The following is a 21,548-nucleotide window of genomic DNA, read 5'->3' as shown; positions in this document are numbered from 1 at the left end:
CCTGGTATTGGTACCCAGCCCCTCTCACTTGGGAGTCACTTCACATAGGCCATGTGACAGGTGGACGTGACATCACAGGCCAGAGAGGAGGCTGTAGCATCCTAACATCACGTCCTCTTCAATTAGCTGATTGGCGGGGGTGCTACTGGTTTTCCTCTGAAAATAACCCATACCCCGTTTTTGGGAGAGGCTTGAAATAAAAGCCCTCCTCCAAAATAAGCCCTATCTAAAGTACAGGGAAAAAACCATCAATACTCACCTGGCCCGCGGCATCTGAGTCCCTTGCGATGGTTCCCGGCACTGTGGCAAACTGCTGTGTCCTTTGCGCTGATATATCCTCTTATTTCTGGTGACAGGGCTTTGAATACCCCGCCTCCAGCAAAACGAGCGCTGTGATTGGATCAAACGCTAGCCGTACAGAGCCGGCGCTTGATCATTCACAGCCATTCGGTGAGTGACATCACTGAATGGCTGTGAATTGGTTCGAGGGCTGGCGCTCGACCCAATCACAGCGCTCACTTTGCTGGAAGTGGGGTATTCAAAGCCCTGTAACAAGAAGGAAGAGGCTATCTCAGCGCGTAGGACATTGCAGACTGCCGCATCGCCGCCAGAGGCCAACACCGCGAGGCACCAGGATGCCGCGGACCAGGCGAGTATAAGATCTCCCTCCGCCCCCCCCCCCCCCTTCCTGAAAATAAGACACTGTGCCTCTTTTGGGACAAATTTATATAAGACGGGGTCTTATTTTTGGGGAAACACTGTAGTAGGTGGCCTTTCATAATCTAATATTGATAACTGATCTGATAATAGATCATCAGTACTCTAGTCCTTGTAAACCACTGTAATACAAACCAGCAGAAATCAGCAAGTTCGGCCAACTTGCATCTAATGGCCCAGCTTTAGGCGAGCCATACACATTAGTTTTGATTAACTGCCCCCCTGACCCCGACACCCTGATACAGATTTCATATTGAAATCAATGGGAGTTGCACCTGCAATTACATGTGCTGGGCACTACACTGGTTGGAGTCACTCTGACCCCAGTGTATACCGGCACTTTCAGCGGGCGTTCGATCATCTAAGCTCCTGAACGGTGGGTCCCGGCCAATAAGCTATTAATAACTTGTCCTGAGAATAGTTCATTAGCGGTATTTTCGTGGAAAACCCTTTTAAGCATTTCCTAGTGCTTGTGATGGTAATTTTTTTAAAGCTGTTTAAAAAATAAAAACTACTTACAGACTTTGTTTTTTCCCCCCAGACCCCAGAATCTAATTGCGCAGAGCCAGTCGGGAACAGGAAAGACGGCAGCATTTGTTCTAGCAATGCTCAGCAGAGTTGATGTCAAGAAAAACTATCCCCAGGTGACTATGGGGACTCGTGCACAGGGCCTTTAGGGTGAATCTGCACAAGGCAAAATTGTTGCACAACGTTTGCAACAAAAAATCCGTTCCATTCATCTGCATGCCGTTTCTGCAATGTGCATAGATTTCTTAATCTACATTCAGGTGAATGGGACCGTTGCAGAAATTTCTCCAACAAACCTGCTGCATTTGAATTCACCGTTATTGGCTAATTTTGATGCTCTAGGAATGTTCACATGCAGCAGATTCGTTGCAGAGATTTCCTTGGTGGAAGTCTATGCTACATCTGAATGTGGTAGCTTCTGCCGCACGTGCGTGGATTTCTGCAAACACCATCCAGTTGAATATGGTAGACATGGAAATTTCTACAACAAATCTGTCTCGTGCGAGTATGTCCTTACAGACTCGATAGTAACAGGTACTATATAACGTGGCGGTAGGTCCAGGACTGATATTCTTCCTGCTTTTTTTGTAGACAGAGATTCTTTAAAAGAAATGCCAGACCTTCTTTTCATCATTAACCCTTTATTCACTTTCTCCATAGTGTATCTGCCTCAGTCCTACATTTGAATTGGCTTTACAGACAGGAGAAGTCATAGAACAGATGGGGAAGTTCTGTGAAGGAATTGATGTGGTCTACGCTATTCGGGGGAACAGACGTATGTATCATTACTGTATATCTGAATTTCTGAACTGCTTAAGGCCTCATCCCCACAGCTGTGACTGACTCTGCCAGCGGAATATCGCAGCGGAGTCCGTCACAGCGCCCCCCCCCAAAGACCCCATACTCACCTCTTCTGATCCGCTGTTCGCGTCCTGCCTGGCAAGCCAGCGTGACGCACCGGCAGTGCGGGATGACGCGGTGGGCGGGGACATGTAATCGCGCGATACTTCTGCATCGGCAGTATAGCATGACTGCCAGCTTCCATTGACTACAATGGAAGTCGGCCACGCGTATTCCGCTGTTTCATGCTGCAGAATTTCGCGGTAGAATTCCGCAACGTGAGCATTGAGCTAATCGCTGCGACATAATGCCGCGGATTTCCGGCGCGTGAAACGCGGCAAATCCGTCCGTTGGCTTTTTATATGTATTGGGAAGCATCCTGTATAAATCACTTTTTGGGCCGTGTGCTGTTTCCATAATTGCATGAACAGTACATGGCATTATCATAGCCTATGAAGCTATACACAGATGTTTTTTCACATTGACCCATGGTTACTTAAAAAAAACCTCATAGCATGTCCTATTCCTGTCCGTTTCATGGCCGAAAAATGGGACAAGCAATGCATGCAAGTGTGCATTGTCCATCTATATTGGACAGCACATGAACGGGTGCGTTTGAATTCCTCAGGCAGCGCTAGCAGTTACGGACGTGTGTCGCTGGCCTAAGAGTGTTCGACCAGCAGCTTTGGAACAACTTGAAACAAATATAGATGCAAGAATGCAGTCTTCAGCTCCTTTTTATATTTGAAGATTATAGGGGGTGGGGTGAGCGACGTCACACTTAGCCCAGATAAAAGTTCAAGTTGGTTTCTTTTTCTTCCAGTAATAAACAAAGTAACACAAAATAAAACCGTATATTACCCTGTGTGGGCAGACTAAACATGGGGCCCCCACGATCGTGCCCAAAGAAGAGGATGGATGCACGCACACAGGTTTCAGACAACTGATCCTGTTCTACATGGGAGGATGGCATGGCCCTACCTAAGCGGGGGATTTTCCCCAATAAAGGCTGGCCCAGCGCTCTTCGGATCTGGGCCCTAGCTGGTCCTAGGAGCCACGCACCAGAACAGGACGCATTCACATGCCACATGACGGACCGAACAGGGGACACAGAGCCAGAATACACAGCAGCCACAATGCAAACACTAGTAACAGATGATAAGCTGAATATACCAGGTATTGACATTTTGTACAAAACGTGGAAGCTAGCGGGCCAACTTCACAGCTCCTGGTTATACTGCTAGTCTCTACACTAACCAGGAGTCCAGCAGCACCAGACACAGATCACACAGCCAGCTGCAACAGGAACAGGACAGATCGCAGATCACACAGCCAGCTGCAACAGGAACAGGACAGATCGCAGATCACACAGCCAGCTGCAACAGGAACAGGACAGATCGCAGATCACACAGCCAGCTGCAACAGGAACAGGACAGATTGCAGATCACACAGCCAGCTGCAACAGGAACAGGACAGATCGCAGATCACACAGCCAGCTGCAACAGGAACAGGACAGATCGCAGATCACACAGCCAGCTGCAACAGGAACAGGACAGATCGCAGATCACACAGCCAGCTGCAACAGGAACAGGACAGATCGCAGATCACACAGCCAGCTGCAACAGGAACAGGACAGAGGACAGGATACCTATTTACAGGCACAGGCTAACAGCAGACTACAACATAATGGAAACCACACGGACTCCACCCAGAACTCACATGCACACAGATGAAACTCACAGCAAGTCCATGTGTCCTCATACAGGGGAGACAGACAGTCAGCTACACAAGCTGACATAGGGAGCTATGTCAGGGATTCACCATCTGACACACAGAGTAAGACATAAGATGCATGTGCTGCAGACCAGGACTACCGGTGTCCAAACCGTGTAGGGAAAGCGGAGAGACACAACCAGACCTACTTGCAAACACAGTTCAGAGTGGGAACAAATTACACATACCTGATAAGTTACAGAAGTAACATGACTGCTCACCCTGGGACCCAGCCAGACACTGACCAGGAGCTGGGTTTGTATGTGAGCACAAACCCAGGAGATTGATTAGCAGGAGGTACCACACCCAGCCAACTCAATCAATTAACCCTGTGAGGGCTGTGCTGCTAGGAAACTTAGAAGTAAAGATCCCAGCAGCACACGTAACACCGTAACTCAGCAAGGTGCCAGCTATACCATAGGTTTTTCTCACCCATGACTGGTTTGCAGCCAACATTGACCAGGAACCTACAGTTGTTGCACTCACTTCCAGGCTCTGACCCAGACTACATGGCCTTGCAGACTTTTATGTCCCGGTACTGAGCTCAGTATTTTCAGCTGAGCTCACTGAAACCCAAAAGAAAGCTCTAAGCTGGATCCCTACCTTACCCAGGCCAATTATGTGTGTGAGATGTACACCCCATCCAGCATCTTCCCATTTACATGCCCACAGTATATATGTGCTGCACACAGGACTTAACAACAAAAGGGAACAATCAATACGAAAAGTCCTGGGGTGCTTGTGGATAATACTGAATGCAATGCCAATAGATATGTTTCAAAACCGCACTTTGGGGGAGGTGGATATCTAAAACAGTAGCCCCCTCCTTGTAGTGTCGACACAGACAATCAGGATATGGTGTAGAGTGATTCTTTATTCATAACAGGGAAACGCGTTTCGGTGCTTTCTCAAGCCAGTGCATAAGGTAGTACATATAAAAATCACATTTAAATTTATTTTTTTGCATAACAGGTAATCACTTACAGCTCTTTCCCAGGCTGTTAGAGCGTTCTTGCACTCATACAGGGGGCGCGTCTGTGGGTGCGACCATTGCTGACATCGTTGCGCAACATTCGTGAGTGTCATGACTATAGGCGTTATGCCGAGTGTTGAAGCGCATGTTAAGTTGTAGAACTATTACTGCCCTGATATACTCTGAAGGACTACTCAAATAGAGACCCTTAAAGGGGTGTCCCGTATAATCAAGTGGGGTTATACACTTCTGTATGGCCATATTAATGCACTTTGTAATATACATCGTGCATTAAATATGAGCCATACAGAAGTTATTCACTTGCCCGCTCCGTTGCTGGCGTCCCCGTCTCCATGGCTCCGACTAATTTCTGCATCTTCTGGCTTCTTTAGACGCGCTTGCGCTGTCCGGTCTTCTGCTCTGTTGAATGGGGCTGCTCCGGCGTGCTCGCGCCGGAGAGCTGGTCTTCTCTGCGTCATCGTAGCTCCGCCTCCGTTGCATGGTGCCGATCAGCTAATTAGGTGGCTGTAATCGGCAGTGGAACGGAAGACATCCACGGTGCACCATGGGAGAAGACCCGCGGTGCACCATGGGAGAAAACCGCGGTGCATCATTGGGAAAGGACCGGCGGCCATCTTTAAAAGAAGAAACTGCCCGAACGGGGATGCAGGTAAGCGATTTTTTTTTTATTTTTTATTTATTTTTTTTATTTTTTAATTTTTTTTTTTAAATAACAAAGGGATTGTTTTTAACTGGGCACAATGTGGGGGTAGGTAGAAAAAAAAATGTTTTGATTTCGCCGCGGGACAACCCCTTTAAGTACCGTGCTAGACGACCTCATTGGCCTTTAAAACCACTGCAGCTCATCATGCCTTGGATTTCATTGAATGTTGAATTTGTTCTGTAGACATATTGAAGGGGATAGCAGAATTCTGCATGTTAGACGGAAGCACTGACGTGCTCTGCACAGATGACAGGAAGGGTTTGATTTATGCTGCTTAAGCCCAGATCTGACGTTCCCATCAGCATGGTTCAGCAGGAACCAGAATTCATCTGGCCAAGTGATGTTTTTTTTCTGCTGCTCAGTGATCCAATTTTTGCACTCTTCTGCCCACTGGAGTTTTGTCATTGTTTCTCTCAGTAATTAAGCTTGAACTGTTCTGCTGTTATAGCCCATCTGTGCTAATTAATGGCAGGGTGTGTTGGAGCACCAGCTTTCTATTCTGCTGCAATCTGTGTAACTCGGCACCACCCATTTGTCCGTATGATTCTTGATATCCAACTCTAACCCTTTTTCATCGAGTTGTGTTCACCGGTGCTTTTCCTCGATCACATCATTCTATGTATACTCTCCACACTGTTGAATGAGAGAGCCTCACCAGGCTGGCAGTTTTTGCAATGCTGGCCCCGACTAGTCTAGCACCAATGAACAGGCCCCATTGGAAGTCATTTAGATTACTCAAATTTCCCATTCTAATGTTGATTAACACTGTAACTGATCCACTAGTTCACTTGATGCTGCGCTCCGCGGTCACAAGTCTATTGGAGGCACCAGTGCATTCACAATTGGAGCTTTCCTGTATGGAAATTAAAGTGGCTATTCAGTGTACATCAAAAGGATTCTTTGCATACTAAGGTCCCATTTACACGAGACGACTGTCGGCTAAATGATCTGCACGAGCGGGTGACGTCGCAGCTAGATGTTAGCGCTGGTGTAGAGTGATTAGATCACCGCTGGGTATCGCTCACTTCTCACTGACACAGCACTCAACCTTCCTTTTCCTAATAGTGTGTTTCTCTGAAAATAAACCCTACCTTGATTTCTGGCTATTTTCAGGGAGGCTTGAAATATGAGCCCTACCCTGAAAATAAGCCCTAGCTAGACTGCATTAAAAAAATACATTGCGTAGCAGTTGCATTCCGGGTCCTGCCCGCTGGTCTGCCAAGTTCCGTAGCTTCGCCGGCCTTCCTGCACTCCTTGGCTGCCGACAGAACATCAGTTCCTGGTTGCAGCATTCATAAATCTCACCTCCAGGAAGTGATAGATTAGTGAGTGCTGCTCTCGGCCAATCAATGCAGCGCTCTTTGAACCAACGTGACGCCTGCTATTGGCTGAGAGCAGCGCTCACTGGCCAATCAGAGCCATCTCTTCCTGGAGGCGGGATTTATAAATGCCTCAACCAGGAAATGATGATCTGTCGGCGGCAGAGGACTGCAGGAAGCTCGGCAGAACTATGGAACTTCGCAGACCAGCGTGCCTGTTAGGCCTTATTTTTGGGGAATGTCTTATTAATACTTATTAAAATTTGTCACAGTACAGAAATTGTATTTTACACAACAAATGTCAACTTTGTTTATTATAAAACCCAATAAAAATTATTGAAAAGGGAGTGAGCGACTAATGAAAAGTAAACCTATAGTAACAATGTAACGATTATCACACATTTTCATCGTTTGAATGAGTTTCACGCCATAATCATCCCATGTAAATGGCCTTTAACACTACAGAAGTTGCATTCAGCCATCTGCACCCTGAATCTGGAATGCTGTAATATATATATTTTTCCTCCTTGTGCAGCCGCCAAAGGGACTATAATAGAAGCAAAGATCATTGTGGGAACCCCGGGAACTGTGATGGATTGGTGCTTGAAGCTCAAGCTTTTTGATGTTGAGAAAATCGCAGTGTTTGTCCTGGATGAAGCTGATGTCATGATTGGTCTTCAGGGTTATTCTGACCATAGTATCCGAGTAAAGAGGTGAGTCTCCATGGAGGGTAGTGCTCCCTGTAATGTTATTTCCAAACAGTTGGTGTTTCAATCCCTCACTACATGTAGCACCTGTATTTCTTGTCCTTGTCATTTGTGGACACTGCAAAGGCCTTGGGTATACCTGCTGATACTAGGAGGCAGAGACCCCGGAAAACTGTCCTACCGGCTGTAACCTTCCTCTAGATGCCAAGCAGGCTAGTTTTAGCTTGGTGTGTGTTGGAGGTAGACCGTCTGCATCATAGGTCCTGCCTTTGTTTTTTAGTTTTTCTCCTTTCCCCCTTTTTGGTTGGGATTTCAGGCTTTGCATTGGATCAACCCGCTGAGGGGAGAGAACAGAGCAGTTTAACAACTGTTGTCCACCTGGACTCCAGAGGAAAGAGGCACAGACAAGCCTTATTTTATCTATGACTTGCCAGTGACAGACTAGTCTCCCCTTCCTTATGACGAGTGTTTGGCCAGAGTCGGGATTGATGAGGGACACTGCTGTAGCCTGGAAGAGTCCCCTTTCTTTGGACGGGTAAATATATTCATCAGGAGTAAATATACGCTCCCTCTCCTTTTTCTTCCTCAGATTCCACATAGGGGTAGTATATCTCAGGGATTTCTGTTCTGATCCCAGCAAACCACTAGGAATTTACAACATCCTTTCCCTGTCCTAACTGGTCTCCAGTGGTGGTAGCATTGGCCCCCTCTCATACCATGGTCTGGTCAAATACGGGGGTTGTCCATCTCCATCCCCTGCTCCTCTTTCGGGCAGTTGGCAGTCCTGAGAAATCTGGCAATATTCTGGCGGCCCCTCACAGCTTCTGGTTGCGATGGCACTGGTTTCCAGTGTCTGTACGAGCGCTGGGACACCACTCTTTCCCCAAGCTGCATTACAGATTCAGTCGACTTCCGGCCTAGCTTAGGCTGCATCCTACTGGGAGCTGCCTTATGGTGGGCTAAGCGCGTGTCGGTAAGGGTGGGGGGAGTCTTAACCCTAACTCTCCAATAGCCACATCCTGCACCATATATCATGCCTCTGCCAGACCTGCCGCTTGGTTTGCTGTACCTGCTTCTGGCCCTTTTGTAGGGGCTGTCTGGTGGCGCATTGCTTCGTCTACCGCTCCTGCAGCTTAACTTAAAGCGGTTTTCCAGGAAGCGGCCGCTGGGATACACCAGGGTCAAAGTAAAAGCGCTGCTCCGACCTCCGTGTAGTAGATGGCGCTTGTAAAAGCTAGTGCAGCTGCTCTTGAAATCAATGGAAGCTGCCGCTTTAATTACAAGCACAGCTCCCATTGATTTCAATGAGAGCTGTGCTTGAGCTCTGAGCGCTGGCCACTACACCGAGGTCGGAGCAGTACTTTCTCTCTGATCCCGTTGTATTCCAGTGGCCGCTTCCTTAATAACCCCTCTAAGCAAGAACTTGGTTCTGTAGGAAGGGTTTGGCCCCATGCCCTCTGCTCAACAGTGTATGGAGGCACACTGTCTGACCCCAGAGGTGAATCCTCCAAACGGGGAGCGGCCATCGCTACTCACTTTGCTTGTACCCACTGCGAGCAGTCTGAGCCTCTCTGCAATGACTGTAACACAGAGACGGCACATCAGTGATCCATCCTGATCCTGAATGGGCATGTTCTTTGTTGCTGGCAGCTGTGGACTTTTATCAGACCTGGTGGAGTTTGCAGAACACCTGCTCAGTAATGGTACCAAATGTTTCTCTGCAGGCGTGATATGTTTAAAAGACTACTGAAGGAGAGACGTCCGGCAGCGCTTACATGGTCAGAAGCTGGCCCAGGGAGCTGAAAAGAGCTGAAGTCCTCACACTTGCTGGGAGGAGGTGATGGACCAGGCAGGAGAGGAAGAGGAAGTTGGGGATTGGAAGTGGGACTTGGCAGAAGCTGAGAAGAGAATGAGTTGTGCAGAAGTCTAAAATGCTGTGATCTGAGGGGGAGGAATAGAGACCTTCCCTGCCCGAGTGCACGTATGATTACCGCCCAGCCCAGAAGATTTGGCCTAGCTAGGCTAGAAGCTGGGGACTAAGTTTTAGCATGCAGTCCTAACAGGCTGCAGGAAGGGTACTACAGTAGCTGCCGAAACCTGCAGGACAAATCTGGAGATGGTCCCAAAGAACTTCCTCCCCCCCGAGCCACTAAGTTGAAAGTGGCTAGATCCGTGTGTGTTGGAGGGCAATATAACCGGTAGGTAGTGGTAACACATTTTTGCCTCTTGTCTAGCTCCTAGTGGCAGCTACTATATCTAAACTTCTTGTTCTCCCGCATTCCTGTTCTAAATGCTCTTCTCTCCATTGGTGCAGCATTGATCTATATGTGCTGGGAGAAGCCCTGACTACTTGTGTTCTCTCTGCAGGGCAATGCCACCCAACTGCCAGATGCTTCTGTTCTCGGCTACGTTTGAGGAGTCGGTCTTTAGTTTTGCCGAGAGGATTGTACCAGATCCAAACATCATAAAATTAAAGAAGGAAGAACTGACTTTGAAGAATATTCGGCAGTTCTACGATTTTTGTGAAAATAGGGAAGCAAAATACAGGGCCTTAATCAACATGTACGGGTCGATCACTATTGCGCAAGCCATCATCTTCTGTCAGGTATAGTCACGGCTCTGGACGTTTACAACAAATGTTCCTTAAATGGCATCTTGTATAACAATTTTTGGGTTTCATATTAAACAGACCCGTAGAACGGCCAACTGGCTGTCCCACGAAATGGCTAACGATGGGCATGTAGTGGCTCTGTTGAGCGGAGAACTTATCGTGACCCAGCGAGCGGATATTATCCAGAGATTTAGAGATGGCAAGGAGAAAGTTCTCATCACCACTAATGTCTGCGCTCGAGGTAAGCTGCTTATTTTTATTTTATTTTTTCTTCATTCTTCAGATATGTAGGTAAATCAGGTAAATTAGCTGAATCCCTTAACTGCCAGACATTGGAGGGCATCCTCTGTCAGACATCGCTGAGTGCCGATGGGTTGCTACAACTTGACAATGGCTTGCAGGGTTTTCAATCTATGGAGGCCTATGAGGTCCAACCAGAAGCAGGATCTCAAATGCTATTGTAATACACTGCAGTACTAAAGTATTGCAGTGTATTGTAGGAGCAAGCGCTTCTAATCACATTCATACACAATAAGATCTTGCCCCACAAAAAATAGAATAGAAATCGACCAAAGTCATATGAATCACCAGATGGTAACATTTAAAAAGTACAATTCATCCTGCAGCAAAGAAAAAAATGCCCTCGCACAGCACTACTGATCGGGACAAAAAATGGTACAGGTCTCTGAATGCAGCGATAGTAGAAGAAAAAAATAGTAAAACCTAAAGAAAACTGTATAAACTCTGTATTGCCATAATTATGGTGGCCCAGAGATTAAGGGTATCACTATTCTGTATGCTGGACACTAAAACATCAAGGTAACAATGAGATCCAAAAAAACAATGGTAGAATTTTGACCATCAGGACTGCAACCTTTCCTGTGGGTACCTGCGTCATCGTCTAGCGATGGTGCGGTTAACACAAATATTTAAGAAGAAAAATCTGTACTCCACATGACAGCTGGCGAGTCATGTGGAGTACATGCATTATTACATATAATGCATGTACGTGGGTTCGCTGGCCAGAGCCACAGCTGGATCCCGCATACAGAATCTGGCTCTCCAGTATGCTTGCAGCTTGAGAGATGCTTTACAGCAGCCTTATGGGCCATTCACACAATGAACAGCGAAGGGGTGGCGACGACCCTTTGACTTGTGTGGGGGTCTGTTGTAGACATGCTCTGTGACCTGTGTAGAGGTAATTTTGCTGGGAGGGCAGTGGATGGTCACCGCTTGTAACTATTGTGAATAATGGATCCTGTGTTATCCACATATAGGTGTTAACTTTCAGTGTAATCCTGGCCTGGGATGTTAGTGAGACGACGGCTGCAAAAGCTCTCTACAGATTATAGGAAGTGCGTTTTTTTTTTTGTTTGTTTGTTTTTTTTTTAAAGATTGTGACTGAAAACTTAAAAAAATCCCCACCAATTCTTTAAATATGTTTAGCACAAAAAGGTGATTTTAATATAATAGTTGTTTTTCTAATGACACATTCCCTTTAGTTATTCCTGCATCAGATCGCTGTATTGTCTGGTCCAACGACTTCCTAAAATGTAAATGACCAGAGTAAGCTCTGTGCAGCCCCTGAGCAAGCAGGAGGTGTTGCAAGACTTCAGGTCCTTGCAGTATTGCGAATGCATGATGTAGTCAAAAAGCCAGCTCCATCCCTATATCTCAGTACTTAGGTGTCCTATAATGAAATAACAATGGCGTACTTGAATAGGAAACATTGATGCCCTACATGATGGTATGCTGCACCGGCTCCTGGGGGCCCAGGAACATGGATTTCAACTTTGTGTTGTGGCACCTGTAAGACAGAGTAAAACCCAATTGCAAAGTTGAAGAGTAGCATGTGAGGAGCAAAAAACTGCATTTTGTCTCTTTAAGCCCCGTGGGACCGCTGCTATGGCTGGAGTAAGAAAAGCGGCCTCTAAGTCGGCTCCTGCTACAATAGATGCATGGAGCCATCGTTGGACCTGTGTTCATACCAGGGACTCTTAACACAGATCAGTACCTGAATTTCCTGCAGACGATGATTCAGGTACGCCATTATGTCAGTATAGGACACCAGTACTGAGCTACAGCGCTGGAGTCGGCTTTTTGGCTGCAGCCTGTCTAACAGATGCAATACATTGTGTATAGAGATGAGCGAACGTACTCGGTAAGGGCGATTTCGCAATCGAGCACCGCGATTTTCGAGTACTTCACTACTCGGGTGAAAAGTACTCGGGTGCGCTGTGAGTGAGAGGGGGAGAGAGAGAGGGCTCCCCCCACCCCACAGCACACCCGAGTAGTGAAGTACTCGAAACTCGCGGTGCTCGATTGCGAAATCGCCCTTACCGAGTACGTTCGCTCATCTCTAATTGTGTACCTGTCAAGGACCCTTCTTATTAGGTAACGTCTTCCAAGGTTTTGTAGAAGGTATTTGTTCACGGTGCAATAGCAGATGTGTTGTTTTCTAAGAGGCTTAAATTGCACCTTTTTATTTTTACCCCTTCAGGAATTGATGTAGAACAAGTGTCAGTCGTTATCAACTTTGACCTGCCTGTGACCGTAGATGGCCTGACGGACTATGAGACCTACCTGCATCGCATCGGCCGCACTGGCAGGTTTGGTAAGAAAGGCCTGGCGGTCAATCTTGTGGAGAAACAGTTCATGCACATTCTGCAAGACCTTGAAGAGCATTTTGGTGAGCGGTCAGCTTCTTATCATGGGTGACTCTGATAGTATCATCATACATATCATCATAACCTCAACATGATACAAGGGATCAGGTCATATATTTTTGACTCATGGAGGGAGGAGAAAGGGAGGCGGTCCTGGGCTAGTGAGCGCAAAGCAGGAAAATCTGAGGGTATGAAATCGATAGTTTATTTAGGGCAACGCTTTTCAACATCGAAATGTTGTCTTTGGGCCACTTAGCCATAGACAGGTTAACCCCATAACGACCGCCCATACGTCTTTTGAAGGCAGCAGTTAATGGGCTTTATTCTGATGCAATCACCTTTTTACGGTGGCTGCATCAGAAGTCTAGTGGCTGGTGGATAACAGCCTGGCACTGCTCAAAGACCGGGAACTAGAGAAATTCTGATCCCCGATCAAAATGTTATGTTCCCAAAAATTGGATAAATGACGATTCGAGTTCATCCCGCAACAAACAAGCCCTTATAGAGCTCTGTCCATGGAATAATAAAAATGCTATGGTTCTTTCTATTTCTACAATTACATTCATGTTTTATTTAACTCGTTCTTTTTAATGTTTCATTCCTCAATTGATTGCATGAATGTATCCTTTTTTTATTTTTTGAGTTTCTGCTTTATCTCGGGATGAGAAGGCGGGTGCCATGACATCAAAAGGAAACCTTTCCCCTCCTTCTCATGCTTTTTAAACCATTACAGTTGCCCAGTATGACCATTTTCTAAGTGGCCCAAAGAAAACCTTTCAATGTTGAAATGCATTGCCCGGAGCTCAAAGTGATGGATTCTGTCCCCCTCGATCTTCCTGCTTTGCGCTCAGCAGCACAGAGTATCCTCCTTCTCTTCGTGATTCTGGCTGGAGGAGGCTGCTTGGTGTGCTATGCTGCTAGTATAGCCCCATCAGTGAGTGCAATCCCCCTTCCCTACACACGGAGCGCTGTCTATTTTTGCGCTAGGTTTATTTGTTACTGCCTCCTACAGACTATCTCTCTCCAGTTATTCTGTTCAGACATATGGGTGCCACAGAAGGTGGTTCAGTTCCCAGCCTATGTATTATATGGTCGGCCATTCACGGTGTAGTTAAAATTACCTGACTTGCAGAACTTGTTCGTTTTCATTTCTAGGCATACAGATCACGAGGCTGGATACCGGAGACATGGATGAAATGGAAAAGCTGTGCGACTGAGGAGGCAGCTATGATTAAAAAGTCTGTCGTCTGGGTTCATGAGGGGAGATCTGCACGGGGTGGAGGGGTTTGCAGCACTTAAGTCTCACTGTTTTTTGATGCACTTTTTTTTGTTTCTAAATGTTTTTGTTTTCTATAAATATCCTTTTTTATACTCACTGAGAAACCGAATAACCAGTTCAAAAGAATTACTTTCCCCCAAGGGGTCCTTTCACAATGGCTTATGATTTAAAGCGGGGCCACATGCTCCATTGTTAGTATTGATGGGGAAGAAATGCGCACGTGGTGTCTGATGGGATCAGGGATACAAATGTATTTGTGCCTTGTTATATGCTGTGCAAATAGATCACCCCTGCCAGAAAACTTTGTTCCGTATCCCCAGTTGGAGCACTAGAGGAAATGTCTCCTGTGTATTTTATTCAGTTTTAGGACGCACTCTCCTTTTGTGAATACTTATTTGTGAATGTTGTCCCGTTCGTTGTCCCTGTTGGACAGATGTTGTCACATCTTCTAAGCAGATTTTGTTATTAAATTGGAATCTGTTCCTGAAAAACTGCCTGAATGTTTTTGTTTTTAGCTTAAACACCATGCCTTGCAAAGGTATTCACCCTTGTGTGTTTTTTTGGGTGATGGCAGTCGGGGGGCGGAGGGGGGGTTTCTACCATTTAAAGATAGAGAATATTTTTTACTGTGATACAAATAAAAACAAAAAAACACAACTTTAATGTGCGTTAAGTGTTTATTCCCTGACAGCCAATACTACGTAGAGCCCCCTATTTCTGTAGTCACGGTTGTGTAAGTATGGGTTATGTCTCTCTTTGCACATCTACACACTGGTGGAATTTTTTCCTGTTATTGTTCCAACTCCTTTCAGTTAGATGGTTGTGTTGGTTGCTTTGATTAGACTAGTCTAAGACACTTCCATGTTTCCCCTTGGACCCCTCCACTGAAGCTTTAACAGTACATTTAGGGTCCTTGTCCTGCTGGAGGTGATCCTCCATTCCAGTCTTTCATCTCTGCCGGACTAAAACACAGCTTTTCCATAAGACTTGTCCAGTATTTACTGCCTTCTGTCTCTCCTGAGCAGTAGTTCAGGTGTCGGGAAGGGTTTGGTTTGCACCACACACAGCCGTGAAGTTCCATTTTAGTCCCAGCAGACTAGAGACCGTTCTTCCATGTGTCGGGGTGTCAACCATGTGCTGTTTGGTGAACTAGATGTTTTCTAAAATACACCAGAAATTTCCTTACTCATTAGCATCATGTCTAGGTTCTGATTTTCAGCTGGTCTTCCCCATTATTCTGTTGCTCTGTTTTGTAATCCACTTTCAGGGAGGGTGGGTGTAGCAAGCCTAGAATTCTGCCAGTAGTTCCCTGTCCTGACTTCCTTGCCTCTACTTCCCATTTTGCATTACACGGACTCTGGCCCAATCAGTAGCGAGACAGTATGTGAATGTTTTACCAGGACAATTGGCCATTTAGACATATTCTGGCCAAATGTTTAGTAAACCCACTATAATGTGTGCACAGACACCCACCTGCACACTGTAACAGCTGGAGAGGCAAAGACTGGAGATCGTTAGTGTCTGCCGATCTGTCAGCCTGCAGGTGTAAGAGCTGCATGTGAAGATAGCCCCTCTCTTTGTTGCTATGGAGAAATCCCTCTATCATTGTTACTAAGGAAGATCTGTACCTACTGCCAGTGGATTGCAGAGAAGCTGGAAAGCAGACCCCTAAGTGGCAGTCACTTTAAAAACCTGTTCCATACAGAGATGGAGGGATCCGCTGCTGGGGTGTACATTATACAATGTATAATTCAAGAATCAGCATTTACCATCTGAATGGTTATCAAATTCTAAATCTAGAATTCTTATCTAAATAAGTAAACATGATCATTTTTCCCTATCGCAGTAGACTTTAACATGTGCCTGTTGTGAAGGTTCAGCTCTCTGTGGCTGGCAGAGCACTGTGGGACTTCTGTATGGGTCAAACCCTAGAAAAGGTGATGGTGTGTAAAGGTCAATTTACACACACAGATCACTCAAAATTCGTCAAACTGACAGTTTTGAGTGATCATAAGGTACTAATGGGTTAATCAGCCCATTAAGTAGCTAACTAGCTTCATTTGCATGTATTTAGAGAACAGTGGGTGGTCTGTTCTGTAAATACATCACTATTGTTCTCCAGGGAGACAGCAGCTGAAAGAATGTTATCAGTGCTGGCTGCAGAGAACTCCGCATGCGGTTCCTCTTAGCAGGGACTATGGATTTTAAGCTGAGCTTAACTCAACGATGAACGAGAAGTGCAATGTAAGGCCTCATGTCCATGTGCACTCAGGGATTCTGAGTGTGGAATCCTGCAGCGGATTCCTGCTGTGACTGTAGACGTGAGGCAAAAAAAATACATTTTACTCACCTGTCTGGACGCGGGTCGGGTTTTCTCCGTCACAGCCGGATCTTCTTTCTTCTGCACGGCAGGTGCGCTTGGCATGCCGGCTGGTGTACAGCGCACATGCACCGTGCCTTTTCTTCTTTTTTTAAATCTACTGCTTTCCCGTGGATCTGCAGCATGTCCGCAGTGTCTGCTCTGGGCGTTCCGGGGACCAGACAGCTTCCATTGACTTTAATGGAAGCCGTCCCTGTGGGATCCGCATGCTGCACTTTTTTCCCTGCGTGCGATCCGATAGATGTAGATGGTGCCCCCTAGTTACAATCAGTCGTGTGATCCACTAGATGTAGATGGTGCCCCCTAGTTACAATCAGTCGTGTGATCCACTAGATGTAGATGGTGCCCCCTAGTTACAATCAGTCGTGTGATCCACTAGATGTAGATGGTGCCCCCTAGTTACAATCAGTCGTGTGATCCACTAGATGTAGATGGTGCCCCCTAGTTACAATCACAGTCGTGGGTATAAATAGACTAGTAATTATGAAATTATAGCACCAAAGGACCTGTGATGACATCACAGTTGTGATGAGGGATGGAGCTTAAAGGCCCCGGTGACTGATCCCCATGACTGTGGCATATTTACATGTAACGCTCAGTCACTCACAGACAGGTGGTTGTTAGTATTCCATAGTAACTGAGGCTGTGGGGGTTTGTAGTCCGCTCATAATCTGCACAAGGATGAAGGACCTGTGATGATGCCACGTGATCAGGGGCAGAGCTCAGAGCCCAGGTGACTGATGACTCACAGATGGTCGTTAGTATTTTGACTAATTATTAGGACATTAGATTAGCAGTGTTTCTTGTGGCACATCACACACACACACAGCAGCTTGATTGATCCTTCAGCCCACTGTATCTCTGTGCTGGAGGTAGGTCAGTGTGTTTTGCCAGGACTGATGAGTTGTGTCTTCTGAGATATAAATGGCTTAGTTGTATTTTCATTTTGTTGTTTTTGTCCTCCCCTTCCAAGAGCCCGAACTGTGTTCTTGTCGGTCAGACTCTGTTTTATGTATGTTGTAGGACCTTTGATGGCATCACCAGGGGCGAAGCATAAGAAGCACTCACACAAACATACAGCCAAGTGGTCGTTAGTAGTTTGATGATGGGAGAGATCTCTGTATTGTCCCCTGATCTATAAATACATAGTTTTTAGGTCGCCCCTCACCAGGCTTTTCTAAACTAACCTCAATTTTGATAAGCTCTCTGGGTAGTGTAGTCCACCATTCCATTTATTACTTTAGTTGCCCACCTTTGTACCCACTCAAGCTCTGATATGTCCTCATTGAGTACCGATGCCCAAAATTGTCCACATTATTCTGTGTGGTCTGACCAGTGACTTGTAAAGAGGAAGAACAATGTTGTCATGTGCCCCTAGACCTTTTGATGTTCCCCATGACCCGACACTGGTTGCCCCAGTTAACTAAAATCCCCAAATCCTTTTTCCTGTCAGGGTTTCCCATTTAGTATGTAATGGTGACATATTTCTGTCAACGTCCATAACCTTACATTTATCACTGTTAGGCCTCCTGCAAACAGGCGGATTTGCATTGCAAAATCCAGCACATCGCATGCTATGACAATACACGATTTCCTGCCCACAAGCGAGTTTCTGCTCTTGGGGTAGAAATCGTAGCATGCTTCAATTTGGTGCAGGCTCTGTACGGCCTGCTTACATTGAAGTCAAAAAGCTGTCTGGCCCGTGGCCATTATCATTGCAGAATAGTCGTGGCAGCCATGTCATCGCCATAGCGGCAGCCGGCATATCAGCAGCAGAGGAGAAGACTGCAGAGGTACGCTGGGGTCTACCTCCACTGCAGGAATTCTGCATGGAGTCTAACCCACCTGTGTGCAGGCAGCCTTAAACCTCATTTGCCACTTTTCTGCCCAAACCCCCAACGTGTCTAGATTCTTTTACAACTGCATTCTTTCCTCCTGTGTTACTAGATAGTTTTGTATCAGCTGTAAATATTTATATTTCATTGTGCAATTCTGCTTAGTCATTATTAAGACTAGGGCCCAATACTGCCCCCCTGTGGTACCCTACTTGTAACTGTGACCCAACCAGAGTATGTACCATTTGCTAACTTTGAGACAGTTACTTACCTGCTTACATTCTCACCCCAGACCAAGCATCCTGGTTTTGTTTACTAAACACTTTGGAAAAGTCCAGATACACAAGATCCAATGACTCTTCCCGGTCCCGTCTAGAACTTACCTCTTTCTAGAAGCAGATCAGGTTCGTTTGACAGGAGCGCCCCCTCATAAACCCATACTGATAGTTATACAGCTAGTTTCCTTAAGGTACTCCAGGATAGCATCTCTTAGGCCACATGCACATGGTTGGATCCCGCAGCGGAATCAGATACTGTGCCGGCCGGTAACCTCCTGCGTACCTTTTCCAGATTGGTCTTCTGTGTAAGGAAAGCCACGCCGGTGATGATGCAGATCCGCAACGATTTCGCAATTGACATTTCAGAATCGTCACGTTTAGACTTCTTATTTCTGAAGACAGCGTCCCAGTCAAAGTTTCGGACATCTCTGAGCTGACCGCATTTCGCCTTCCTAAAGTTTAGTATTTTCATAGCTCCCCTATAAAACACTCTTTTGAAAGACAAGTGAAAATTCATTATATTCACTACTTCCTAGGTGCCCCTGTTAAAGTCCAAAATAGCAGTCCCTCAAGCTGGGTAAGGTAATTATCTTTAGTCATTGACAAACTTGTTACCTTTTATGAAATCTGCATGTTTTATCTTCCCAGTTTATATCCAAATAGGTAAAGTCCCCCATAATAGCTTATTGTGATTTGATGCTTTATCTATTTGCCTTGATAAGATTTGTGATGGCCTACAGCTGAGGAGTTTGTTTTTTCCCCACTCCATCTCTACCCATACCGACTTTACGTGTTCATCTTCCTCAATGTGGGCTTTAAATAGGGTTTTACATGAAAACAAACCCCATCCCCTTTATGCTCCATTCTAAAACTTTAACCCTGAAAGTTCACCGCCTAGCCACAGCATTCATCCAACCAGGTCTCAGTTATTCCCACTCTATCATACTCAGACATTACTTCATTTGTTACACTTATTGGTCAGACTTCTTGCATTAGTCACCATACAGTTTAGAAAGTTTTAGTTATTTGAAGTGTAGAAAACTGGTGAAAAAAAAATGCAGGAAACAAGTCAGGAATAGTACTAATAATCAAAACAGCAGCTTTTTCTCAAGTCATCTGAAAGTGAAGATCTGCTTTACATAAAACTGCTGCTAAATTGCTTGACTGGAACAATCTTGAACAGCTTTAAGCTACTCGGAACAATCCTGTGTCCGGTGATGGCACACCAATTTTACATGGCAGTTTTGGTGCACTAAGTTATGAGGCTGTTTGGTGGAAAGCCAGTCAAGTAATTTTTATACACTCTCCCATTAAATCTGAAAATCTGCCTTTTCAGACGACTTGACATTTGCTCTCCTATAGAGTTCTATGGGCGTGTGCATGCACGTCTGAAAAGAGATTTTCAGGCCGCATGTAGCGTTCAGCAGCCCAAGCGAGAAAGCCACACACTGTTTGATAGTGGTCTGAAAGCAGCTCCAACCACGGGGACATGTAGGTTCGCATCCTTGATACAGACTACTGAAAGGAACTTCCCCCTACACCATAGATGCAATTACCATGGTCAACGACTCCATTCTGAAGTGTCAGACCGTGACATGGTGGTTCAGCTTTATCAAGGGCAGAACAGGTTGAAGTAGAAAGCTTCTTCTCAAGTACTAGAAACTGGTTTGATTAGAACCCCTTGAATAATTCCTTGTGAGATTATAGTCTGAACTGCCTGAACAAGTGTCAACACTTGAAGGAAAATAAGAGAATCTGGCACCAGAGGAAGTGGCATAGCCCCTAGACATGACCGCATAAGACCCTCAGAGAAGGGAGGTTTGCCCTCTATGGACACCAAGCTAAAACGGATTAGCTTAGTGTCTGCAGGAGTATTGCTGCTAGGAGATGCCAACACATTTTTTTACTTCATGTCTGTCTCCTAGCAGCAGATGTACCCAAGATCTTTGCTGGCTCACTACCCAATAACACAGACAAGAAGTTACAGATTTTAATCCATCAATGTTCTCATGCCCCGATAAGTGGATCTGGAAGCTCGAGAGGAATAGAAGCGGTCTTTGTACAGTGAAGGGATCTGCACCGCTCTTATCACAGTATAGTATATTGTGTTCGTTGCTGCAGCAAAACTACACGAACCTGAACTGAAGCTAGCCAGCGGTCGGAGAGCGTAGTTTGTAGAGTTGGTTTATATTGGTGTGAACACTAAACAAGCCAGATGAAAGTTTTTTAATAAACCAAATAGCAGTAGAAAGTGATTACAGGAATCTGTGGCTGCAGCTTTGGCCAGCCTCATAAAATACAGCAACATGGTTAACAAGAAAAGTGCAACATTACGACGTTCAGCAGCGTCATACAGGGAGGTATGTACAGAAAAAAAGTGACATAAGTAAAAGCGGTTAAGGCCTCCACATCACTCTTGGACCTCTTTTAGCGGAGTTCGTCCCGACAGCTGCCGCCGACTGTGTCTCTGCATTGGAGACTCCACCTTCCACTGTTGTGGCTGCGGCGCTCTAAGAGGGAAGGAATCACAGATATCTCATGGCCAAATATCTTACAGTTCCATGAAGAACCACCCCCCCAATAGTATTACAAACCATGTGGACCGAGATTAAAGCTTTACAGCAGTTTTCTGGTGTAGAAGAGTTGCAACTAGAGATGAGCGAACGTACTCGTTAAGGGCAATTTCGCAATCGAGGATCGCTTTTTTCGAGTAACTGACTACTCGGGTGAAAAGATTCGGGGGGGAGCAGTGTGGAACAGGGGGGATGGATCTCTCTCCCCTCATCCCCCGGCACCCCGAGTAGTCAGTTATTCGAAAAAAAGCGATGCTCGATTGCAAAATCGCCCTTAACGAGTACTTTCGCTCATCTCTAGTTGCAACATTGTTACTTTTCAGCCTTTTCTTATCGGGGGGTGGA

At 45.9% G+C, this 21,548-nt stretch overlaps 2 protein-coding genes across 4 annotated transcripts in view; one reads left to right on the top strand and one right to left on the bottom strand.

The window, feature by feature from the left end:
* Window positions 1-14,408, top strand: part of DDX25 (DEAD-box helicase 25) — a 43,110-nt gene extending 28,702 nt beyond the window's left edge. The window contains exons 6-12 of the mRNA XM_066572666.1: window positions 1,259-1,361; window positions 1,906-2,020; window positions 7,410-7,587; window positions 9,949-10,186; window positions 10,271-10,433; window positions 12,693-12,881; window positions 14,014-14,408. Coding sequence (XP_066428763.1) covers window positions 1,259-1,361; window positions 1,906-2,020; window positions 7,410-7,587; window positions 9,949-10,186; window positions 10,271-10,433; window positions 12,693-12,881; window positions 14,014-14,075 — 1,048 coding nt within the window. The 3' untranslated portion in view covers window positions 14,076-14,408. The remainder of the gene's footprint in view (window positions 1-1,258; window positions 1,362-1,905; window positions 2,021-7,409; window positions 7,588-9,948; window positions 10,187-10,270; window positions 10,434-12,692; window positions 12,882-14,013) is intronic.
* A 6,433-nt stretch (window positions 14,409-20,841) lies between these two features.
* NCAPD3 (non-SMC condensin II complex subunit D3) overlaps window positions 20,842-21,548 on the bottom strand; it is a 46,367-nt gene continuing 45,660 nt past the window's right edge. For all 3 annotated transcript variants that reach the window (XM_066606622.1, XM_066606620.1, XM_066606621.1), the window contains one exon: window positions 20,842-21,140. In XM_066606622.1, coding sequence (XP_066462719.1) covers window positions 21,041-21,140 — 100 coding nt within the window. In that variant the 3' untranslated portion in view covers window positions 20,842-21,040. The remainder of the gene's footprint in view (window positions 21,141-21,548) is intronic.

The sequence above is a fragment of the Eleutherodactylus coqui genome, chromosome 6 (genome assembly GCF_035609145.1).
Source record: "Eleutherodactylus coqui strain aEleCoq1 chromosome 6, aEleCoq1.hap1, whole genome shotgun sequence".
NCBI classification, from domain to species: Eukaryota; Metazoa; Chordata; class Amphibia; order Anura; family Eleutherodactylidae; genus Eleutherodactylus; species Eleutherodactylus coqui.
This window is presented reverse-complemented; position numbering and strand designations above follow the sequence as displayed.